An 11,172-nucleotide genomic window follows, 5' to 3' on the forward strand; every position below is an offset into this window, starting at 1 on the left:
ATTGATATTTGCGGAGAGAATGTGCAGGACTGAGCGGCGGTCATATTGTGTATCGCTTTGCGGTACATCTAGTTTTGATATATGGTCAGCTATGTGTTGACTAAAGTTTGAGATATAGGCTACCACCGAGAGTAATGGGTGTTAGAGGTGGATGAAGCTCTGTGTGAACAGTGGAAATAGCCTGATGATTCCACTGAATGAGCAACATACTTTTCGTTACGTTTCGTTAAGTTTATAACAGCACATATAGCTGCTAATATCGTTTGAAAGCTCAAGTCCAGCTCTTCCACGATATCTGTGATTTATGTGTGATAAGTAGGCTACTCTGTGAGCAATTTGGCTAAACAGAGAATGTGAATTTGGATACATTTTACGTCCATCGGTCACATGGATGGCCGTGCCTAGATGCTGTTGCTATTCACAGTAGCCTATAACTTTATACTGTAGGCTACTGTGATTTGAACTGTAAACATTAGTTCAAAATGCCTTTATGCTGAAGAGTGGAGTTTCAAATGCTTTATTTGTTTATTTCTGCTTTTGTTAATTTATCAACCGTGGGATAGTGGAATATGTATGTTAACTCCTCAGATTATTATTTTCCCTACATTATTTGTTGAACCATGGTATTGATAAGAAAAAATACAGGATAGTAAGAGCTGAACTTTTGCTTAATTTATCCAATTTCCACTACCATGGAAAAAGTGGGCCGGTATTGGGCCTGAAATTCCCGGGCTGAAAAGAGGCCCCACTCCGGCCCTGACCTTACCTAACGTTACCCTATGACAGGCCTATTCAATTGACGGCCCGCGGGTCATATGCGGCCCAGATGACGCTGCAGCAATACAAGTAAAACACTTTATGAAATAAAGCTCATAATTGGCAGGTAAAAATTTGTTCATGGTCATCACTTGTCAAGCAACCGATTTAAACATTACCCAGCTAACAATTTCTGGTTAGGAGAACGTTTTTAGAACGTTTTTTTTTTTCTTGGTTAGGGGAACGTTGCCTGAAAGTTGCGAATGTTGCCCCATGGTTCCCCAGGAAAGTTTTCCTAATGGAAATGGTTATTTATTTTGGTTAGCAGAACGTTCTCCTACCCTTTAGGGAACGTTACACTATTTGGTTGCATTAACGTTCCCCTAACCTCACAGCAACAAGGGGGAAAAAAATTAGATTTATCGTGACATCCAGATTAGCTCCGCTGATTTACACTCGCCGTCTGAAAGTTGAAACCTTGAAAGTTCCCTGGATTTGGTGTTTCTAGAAAAGGTAATTCAAACTCTCAAACAAGGACTGGACAGTCACACCTGTGGCGTAGGCTACCTTGGGAATTGCGGTTGGTGATGTCGTCAGTATCAGGAGCGCCTAACCAAAAATCACTAAGTTGATGTTTTTCTTGTGACTCAATGATTGCGCTTTACTGCAGGCTAATATAAATTAAAATACCAACTCCCTTGTTGGGCTCATTCTTGCTACTTGTGTTACTTTACGTTAATTTGCGTGTTGGTTTGAGTTTTGGTGAGCTTCTATTATGGAATGTACAAACCCACATTTCATGCATACCTGTCTTAAAGGGATAATCCGGAGTGAAATGCAAATCCGGAAATGTCGATGCTGCAGCTAGCAACGCGTTAACAACATTTTAATAACATTTCCGGAAAGGTACGGACTCGATTAAATTCATTCTGGACTCTCTATCCGACCACATAAAGACGTGGGGATACTTCGGTTTGGCTTTAGGGACCCTCTACTCACTACCACGTAAGTGTAGTGTTGGTTGGAACAGTAGAAGAGGTATAAAAATAGCGTTTTGTAGCGGCGAAAGGACTTGCCCCGGTCACTTCCAGGCTAACGAGTTTTGGCTAAAAACGGTGAACTCGAACTTTCTCAAAATATATCCGAATGACATGATTTTGGTGTCAACTCAACGTATGTACTCCCAATAGTCCGAAAAATTGATCTAAAGTGCATTTCACTCTGGATTATCCCTTTAAGTGCAGTGGCTAGAGCGGGAAACTCGTTATTGATTCATTGCAGGTTCTAACCCCGTATGCAATCAACATGCTTTTGTTTCTGACTACAGTGAAACGTGGAAATAACCTTGTAATGCCGTGGAGCTATTATCTAAACTGATGTCGTGTTCCTGGCCACTCGATGTTAAGTAGGCTAATTAAATATATTTAGGGGCTAACCCATTGTTATGTGTGTATGCCTCCTTTTACTCAAAAATGACATGGAAGGGTGAGATGCGAACCTTGGCCGCGCACGCTATGTATTGACGCGAAACAGCTGAACCACTGTGCTTTCGTTTCCGTGGTCTACCGAAGGGAGCTATCTTTCCCCAAATCAGTAAGAGCTGCAGGCTGCACTCTCCCAAATCAACACAAACTTAGGGCTGTGGAGCAATAAATGGTCTTCAACTGATCACAGAAATAAGGTTCATTTTTGTAAATTGTATTATGGACACGTCAATACCATATAATGCTATGTTCGCGCAGACTTCTGTATCGCGCAGAAGTAGGCTTGTGGTTTTATGATTGACTATTTGTCGAATCAGAGTCACATCTGCAGTAAATTAGATAAAACTGCCTGCTCGTGATGACGTGCTATTTGTTTATCTATGGTTAATCCGTGAATTTTCAATTAAGTATCTATCTATCTATCTATCCTTACTTAACATGATCCCATCGAGATCCGTAACAACGACATTCCTAACCCTGCTCACAAGTGCCACCTGGTGGTTGTTTGGGTCATTGGAGCTTCACTAGGGAAAAATCAATAAAATAACCATGATTCACACGTGAGGTCTCGTGAGGATCTCACGTGAAGCCGGCCAATTGAATCCAACACCTACTGTAGGTGAATAAAATGAGTATAGTTTACTTGACTCGTTAAAGTTATCCCAACACGAAATACACACATACAAATAACTCAGCTTTACTTATTTGCACTAAATGAGTTACCAAACTCAAATGGTTCAAGGCATCCGGTTTCCTTAAGGCTGGCTTACATTGCACGATTTTGGTCTGTTTTAACAGTCGGCGACTAAATTTCCAAAATCGGGCGGAAATCTTGGCAGTTGTACTAGAATCTCGGCGCGCTCCTGTCATCTAAATCGTTTAGTGTAAGGTGCCAATCTTAGCGGTTTTAAGTCCGTCGGAGTCAGTCTTTTTCTAGTTTTGCCGTTACGACAATATCAAACATGTTTGATATTATCGGAAGTCTTTTCAGTCGTGGCTCATGCAAATAGTGACGTGAACATTAAAGACCAATCGTGACCTAGCTCCAACACGAAACAGGAAAGGGCAAAATAGGCAACAGCTGTAGCTTATATGATTTTTTGTTATTTCATTTCATATAAATTATTAGTCTAATTATTCTACGTGACAGAACAGCTCTACATCTGTTAGGGATGTCACACATGAAACAATGCTGCAGAAACGCGAAAAAATGACTTTGATATGAGTAGGCTATCACGTGAGTTCCTGTTGATGATGACGTGTAGCCTAGTGCACGATGGAAATAATTTGAAGGAATCTAGCAGCAGTCTTGTAAATAGTGACCCACAGTCTTTGCAAAATCCTAATCTGAGACTGGCCTGTGACTAGTCTGTGACTAAAAACTCAATGAATTGTCTTTAGATGTGAGAGGGTCTGAGACTGTAGTCTTTCAAAAATCTTTTCCAAATCTTTGCAAAGTCTGGCAATGTAAGGTAGGCTTTATTTGAGGTAAGTTAACTTTCCGGGTTTTACAGTGCATCCAATCAGTGGTGCTCAGGTAGGCAGCCAACAGAAGGTACCCAGGGACCATGTCCATGTGCTCAGTCTGAGTCCTGGTCAGGGACATCGACACTGCCTGGTACTGTACTGACTTCCACTTTCCTCACATCCACATATCGTCAGCTCCAAGCACCTCACCTGTAATTCATGGCACAAGACGATCGGGACCAGAAAATAATTGATCTTTCTCCATAGACTCTCATTATTTTTTTTTTCGATCTAGGTCCAGTGGACGGACCGGACTTAGGTTCCCTATGGAGAAAGATAAATTATTTTCTGGTCCTGATCGTCTTGTGCCATGAAATAATATGCATGCGTCAAGAGAGAGTGAAGCGTCGCCATAGGTCAGACTACGGCCGTGTTCAGACTGCAGACGAATCTGATTCAAATCTGATTCCTTCTCATATCCGATTTTTAGGGCTGACTGTTCACACTGCCTTTAGCAAGTGTCCAAATCGGATATGGCTCTGTTCAGACTGGGTCACATTAGTAACAGATCTGACAGGTTGCTGTAGCAACGAAAACAAACATTTCTGCCATCAGGAGGAAATACTTGCTAATTTGGTGTGATTAAACATAGAACAATACAACTAGGTGAGTGTTCATTGAATGCATGCATATGTGTGCGATATTTGCGCGACAGAAACCGAAACTAATCAGTGGCAAGCTCCGCTTCAAACTGTTGGAAGGCTGTTTAATTATTTAATAGAACAATGTGGATTCTTGCAACTTCCCTGAAACAGAGCAGAGACTGTATAATGCTATATTTAGCATTGAGTATTGATAAGTCACGTTTAATATAACATGGTCAAAAGACATAGCCGTAACGTTGCTCCACAACTCGAAATAGGTGAGCGGTCACGCATGTAAAGTCACGTCACGGACAGTCAAATCCGATCTGAGTGTTGGGAGCTGTTCAGACTGAGACGCATCTGTCCATATCCGATACGAATGCGATATGAAACTACCTCCCGGATGTGATTTTGGAAAATCGGATTTCATGTGACCTGTCACTGTTCAGACTACAAAAGTGACATCCGATTCAAATCGGAATGGGCTAAAAATCGGATTTTGGCTGGCAGTCTGAACGCAGCCTACGTGCCTACGTCACATGTACGTCCACCTGAGCCTGCACAGGAGATAAGTAGACCAACAAAAAAACTTTGAAATTTGCTTCCTCGGCCTCTGCTGACGTCTACGTGATAGCTCTGTCCATATCTTTTACTGTCTATGTTAATGTCCAATGGACCGGAAGTAGATGCGCGTCACTTAGGTTCCCTATTGCCCTGGGACTTTTCTCGGCCGTCTACTGATGCAGTCATCATAGGGAACCTAAGTCTCCACCCCTTCCGGTCGGTCTACTGGACCTAAGATCGGAAAAAAAATGAATGTGACGTGCATCTACTTCCGGTCCATTGAACCTAAATCGGGACTTGTCTCGGCCGTCTGACTCGGATGCAGTCAATTGGACTAAGTTGGCGTGGACTTTTATGATTTTGTTTGCTTTTATTATTTATTTGATATGTGTTTGTTTGTCTGTCTTGTATGTCTTGGTGTCACAGGAACGCTGGCGATTACGCTGCTCCGTCCGGCATTTTTGTCTTGTTTATATTTGTAAATTTGTTTGTTTGTCTTGTTGTCACGGGAACGCATGGCGACTATGCCGCTCCGTTTCGGCACAGTCTTATGTATCAGTCTTGTGTGTGAAGTGCTTTGGGTTGCACTTGTGCATGTTAAAATGCGCTATACAAATAAACATTACTTACTTACTTACTCCTCACAAACTCTCTTCTTCTGATTAATCGCGGAACTTGGGACGCATGAAAAAAACGTCACTTCCGTTCCTTACAGTGCAGGGGGCCTGACAGTGCAGTTGGGCCTGACAGTGCAGCTACAGCTGGACGCCTCTCGAATGGCTGAATAGTTACAGTAATTCCTCGATTGCATTTAGAAAGGGGCTGTAAGGGGGCAGGTATACAACTTTTCATATATGAAATTGATATAGTTGTTGAACCAATCTCAGACCAGAGCAGCCCTGATGTCATCTGAGACACATCTCTGCACTGGTCCTTGTCTTTGTCCTTGTCTTCTTCCGCGTCCGACCGCTCTCTCTCCTTGTCCTCCTATACTTCTTACTCTCATTGGGTGCCTCTCATTTGGTCTTTTACTGTATACACCCTCCCTTCCTTCCTCAATCCTCATCCTCACTGATCTAGATAAAGAATGATGGGGCGGCAACAATGGGATAGTCTATCCAGCGCTAGTTATAGATCAGTGGGAACGCCCCTCGAGGATCAAGCATCGAGGATCGCGATAGAGATGTTGAGAGGCACCCATATTCTCCATGCTTGCTAAGTTCTCAAAATGGCTTACCTGAGGCCTATTTGTAGTGCTAAGGTTCAAACCGATTGGTGCTCTGTTTTCTGTGCACGTGTTTTCAGGTGTATAAGTAAGTGCCTACAATTGCCAGATGAGTTTTACATTTTGAACAAAGTGTTTTTCCAATGATTCCAGGGGATTTTGTTTTTGCACAAAGTGTTTAATGTAAGAAAACGTGTGCAGTGTTTCGCAAAAAGTGTTTTGCAGAATTGCAAACAATGTGCAAAGCAGAGAATGTGTTTAAGCTATCGTTACACTGTGTGTAAAGTATAATACAAGAAGTTTAGATATTGAGGCTTTGGTGTAAGCATTTGATTTTAGTTTGTAAGCAATAGGCAAAAACTGTAAATAGGTGAGTTTAATAGTGAATTATGGTAGTGAGAACTTTTATTTTGAAACAGTTATGGACAGAGGAAGCTTAACAAGATGAGGTGGTGAGGAGTCACAATCATTTTCAAAACTTGCTTCCTGGTTCTTGTGAAGTACACGTTCTGTAGAGAGAGGGGAGCCCAAATAATCTTTTCCGCCCTCCTCCCTCTTCATCGCAGTCTCTTTCATGTGTTGTGGCTGCACTGAACTAGAATCGATTAGCACGGAACAGATGATGACAGCAGTGTACAATTAGGTCAGTTCCCACAGAAAATGCTGGGCCGTTTTGAGAGCTCCCTGGAAAGTCTCCACAGATTGCATAGATCTGTTGGGTATTGTGAGAGTGACAAGAGCTGAAGGGTGCCTCCTAAAACCTTCAATCATCCACACCGTTTGTTCGGTTCTTCTTACTGCGCCACAGCATCAGCTGATAATTTTCCCTATTTTATTTACAATGTGATATTTAGAATGAATGATCATTTCTCAAGGCAACCCCTCCTCTGTCTCGAAAGGCCTGAAGAAAATCACCAACTACAGACCCAAGCCTCCACCGACGCCTGACAGTCTCCCCCTTGCCAACGAGCTCAACGAGTTCTACTGCAGGTTCGAGGTAGAGTCCAAGTCCTGTTTGTGGACTTCAGCTCGGCTTTTAACACAATCCTGCCTCACATCCTGGAGCGCCAGCTATCCCAGCTGCTGGTTCCGGTCTCCACATGCAAGTGGATAACCGACTTCCTCACCAACAGGACCCAGCGGGTGAAGCTGGGGTCTTGCATCTCTGGCTCCAGGTCCACCAGTACGGGCTCTCCTCAGGGCTGTGTCCTCTCCCTTGCCCTCTTCACCCTCTACACCAACAGCTGCACCTCTCTTGACCCATCAGTCAAGCTCCTGAAATTTGAAGACGACACCACCCTGGTGGGTCTCATATCCAGGGGAGATGAGTCTGCCTACAGGAGGGAGATTGAGCGGCTGCAAAGCTGGTGTTGGCACCACCCTACCCAGCCTGGAGTTACTCCACAACACCAGGGCATTGAAGAGGGCAAGAAAGATCATGGAGGACCCTTTACATCCAGGCTCCGCCCTCTTCCAAATGCTCCCCCTCTGGGAGAAGGCTACGGCTCCCGAGAGCAGTGAAGTCCCGGCATCGCCTGAGCTTCTTCCCTACAGCAGCCAGGCTTTTCAATCACAGCTCAAACTCTCTCTAGGACTGAATGCACTGACGCACTATTTGCACTTTTTACTGTCTGTCCACTGCACTTTACTGCTCACTGCCAGCATATCATCAGCACTATCAACATTACTACCTCAGCATCTATTGTCACTATTGTCATGTCTATGTCTACTTTATGTCTGTTGCTGTGAACCATATTCATACATGAATGTCTGTAAAACATTCCTATTGTGTATCTTCACTATATGGCAATAAATCTATCCTTGACCTTGATTTCAAAATACAGCTTTGAGGGGCGCTAGTGTGCCGTGATGGAGTAGGTCGCACTTTAGTGGAGCTCCGTGTAAAATCCTCTTGTTTTATTGAATATATACTGCAGCAATCATTTTTTATGTCATAGTCTATCATTTAAGTTGTATTTTAGTCTAGTGGGCTAATTTTTACGTCGAACATGCAAAGGAACAAAGCTCAAAGCCAGAAAAATGCATCCTTCGCTGAGGCTAGCAAGAAGGCAATACTAGCCGCTATCACGAAGCAAGGAGAAGAGCAGCTAACTAGCGTTTCCAAGCTAGTTGATGACCTCAAAAAGTCTATGGAGGGATGCCTTGATTCAATCGATGCACACCTGGCTACACTACAGAGCAAACATCACGAAGTGGAACGTCACATAGATGGCGTGGATGAGGCTCTAACAGACGCCGACCACCGAGTAACGGCACTAGAGACCACTTGTATAGAACTTCAAGCAGCCAACACTCGTCTCAGCGCCAAGCTAAACCACCTAGAAGGACGCTCACGCAGACTCAACATTAGGATCGTTGGTATCAAAGAGGGTGAGGAAAACGGCCGCCCAGCTGAGTTTGTGTCTGTGCTGATTTCAAAGATACTTGGCCAAGAAAACTTCAGCAAACCGGTCGAAATAGATAGAGCCCATCGCAGTCTAAAGCCAAAGCCAAAGCCAAAAGAAAAGGAGCCACCCAGGGTCATCATTGCAAAACTTCACAACGACAGACGTGAGGAATATTCTACGACTAAGCCGACAGCGTGCACCGCTTAGCTACAAGGATGAGAGGGTGTCAATATTTCCGACTTCACTGCAGAGGTTACATCACAACGTCAAGCCTTCAAAAGTGTTCGGAATAAGCTGGCTGATGCTGGAGCCAAGTGTACCATGCGCTTTCCAGCCAAACTTCAAGTGACCCATAACAAAACTGTGAACGTCTTTGACTCACCAGCAGCTGTAGAACGGTTTGCCAACTCTATTACAAATGAGTCAGATTAGCTGTTTGTATTTTGCAATGGTCCGGCCCACTCAAAGTTCTGGTCACAGCCTGCTTTCTCCAGCCAGGCTTGAAGTCTCTCAAATGCTACACTGGACCTCACTCTGAACCGGCTTACAACAGGCTTGGAGAGTTTCAGTTTTTGCCTGTAGCAGGGGATCAGGTGAATGAGATCGTGGTCACTGTTGCCCAGTGCAGCACGGCCGACGGAGTGGTAGGCCTGACGGATTGTGCAGTAGCCATGATCAAGGGTGTTTTCTCCCCGGGTGGGACATGTTACTTGTTGTTTATATCTGGGGAGCGCCCGACTCTGATTAGCCCTGTTGAAGTCTCCCACAACAATAACAAGACTATCTGTGTGCCTGCGTTCCACGCTCATTATCTGCTCGGCCAGTGTATCTACAGCTGTTGTAACGTCAGCAGAAGGCGGGATATAAACACACACGAGAATAAATGAACTGTACTCACGGGGGGAATAGAATGGGTAACAGAGGATGAAGAGGGATTCAAATTCAGCGGCGTAGTGTTGGTAAATAACCTTGACGTCGGAACACCAGCGTTCGTTCACAAGGAGCAAAAGCCCCCCTCCACGCGACTTATTCACTGCCTCAAAGTGCCTGTCCGCCCAGAACGAGGAGAAACCTTCCAGTTCAACAGCTCCATCGGGAACAGATGGCGATAGGTGGGTCTCCTCTCCACAAAAGCAAAGGCAGCAGAGGAGGGAAAGTCTTTGTTCCTTGCTACAAGGCACCAAAGTTCGTCCATTTTGTTGCAGATAGAGTTCACATTAGCAAGAAAGTTACCCGGAAGAGGTGGCCGCGTTCCTCTCCGACGCAAGCGGACCAGAGAACCAGCTCTCCTTCCCCGCTGTCTTCTGATCCATCTCACGGCATAGACGAAGAACGAAGTCCCCCTTACGAGTATATCCAAAACATCCGTAGAGCGGGTGAGTAGTTTAGGGTAAACATCCGGAGGGACAGAACCCTTAAAGTGCAAAAGTTCTTCGGTTGTGTAAGTTATCCGACACGAAACAGAAAACGAACACAGTAAACAAAACACGACACAGTGTAACGCTATAGCAGCCATAGGCGGCGCCATCTTGGACACAAAAAGAGAAAACACGGCCCCGAAGTGCACAACACAACGGCAAATCACACAACACAACACAAATAAGACAACACAACACAATAAGAGAAACCACGGCCCCAAAGTGCACAACACAACGGCAAATCACACAACACAACACAATTAAGAGACAACACAACGGAGGAGGTAGGTACCTTCGGGCCACATGAATCTTCGGTGATTGGACAAAAGAACTGGGACATGTACATGTACAGCCCACAGAAAATAGCATGCTGGGTCTTCACATGTCCATAAGAGCCCATAGTAATGGAATATCCACGTTGTTTTATTCATAATATGTTTGGTAGACGTATAATCCAACTTGTTTGGAAGTTTTGCTCTGTGCTGCACATGCACCATGCAGAGAAAGTGCCACACCCCCTTTTTTCTTTCCCCCATTCCAGTCAATCCATAGCACCTGCAATCAATTAGCCCGTTAGCCACAAACCTTCTTAAGCACCCGTGCCCATAGCCCTTTCTTTTCTGTTTGAGCCTCATGGAGGAATGTCTGTTGCTGCTTCTACATCCTACCCTGTGTGCGTTCTTGCATTATGTAAGTTCTTTATCATTTTACCTGTTTATATGCCTTGTTTATTATAATGGGGCTGCGTTTACTGACTTGTGGGCCGCCAAGCCTCTTTTCTATATTCTTGTGCAATGTCTGAATTTGTATGTATTGTGGCGCTAATTGTATCCTATATCCCTTTCCCTCTTAGAAACCACACACTCACACGAACCTACCTACACACACATTCACACACCTACATCTCTACTGCCTGGATTCACCTACAATAAAGACCAAATCATTGAACTGTTGACTGGACTGAAGTGTTCTTATCGACACCTCCACTGGTGTCAAGCCAGCACCCACACCCCCTCTCCAATCCTCCTTTTCACAACTCATACAAAAGCAAGTTCGAAACAAATCATCTGACTGCGAATTGAAATCAGGAAGTAAAACAGCTTGTAGCTCTGTCACCGTTCTAGATACCGTCATATACCATATATGGTCATTTTCGTGAGATCCTCCTGGTTACCGTGGTAGCTACCCCACGTGTCTTTCTGCGAC

General features: G+C 44.3%; 1 protein-coding gene across 1 annotated transcript in view; it reads right to left on the reverse strand.

Moving 5' to 3' along the window:
• The window catches only part of ly86 (lymphocyte antigen 86), a 104,297-nt gene extending 93,879 nt beyond the window's left edge, over positions 1–10,418 (reverse strand). The window contains exon 1 of the mRNA XM_062521661.1: positions 10,259–10,418. Within this exon, the coding sequence (XP_062377645.1) occupies positions 10,259–10,397 (139 nt within the window). The 5' untranslated portion in view covers positions 10,398–10,418. The remainder of the gene's footprint in view (positions 1–10,258) is intronic.
• Positions 10,419–11,172: the final 754 nt, after the last annotated feature.

Source organism: Sardina pilchardus, chromosome 19 (genome assembly GCF_963854185.1).
Source record: "Sardina pilchardus chromosome 19, fSarPil1.1, whole genome shotgun sequence".
In the NCBI taxonomy this organism is placed as follows: domain Eukaryota; kingdom Metazoa; phylum Chordata; class Actinopteri; order Clupeiformes; family Clupeidae; genus Sardina; species Sardina pilchardus.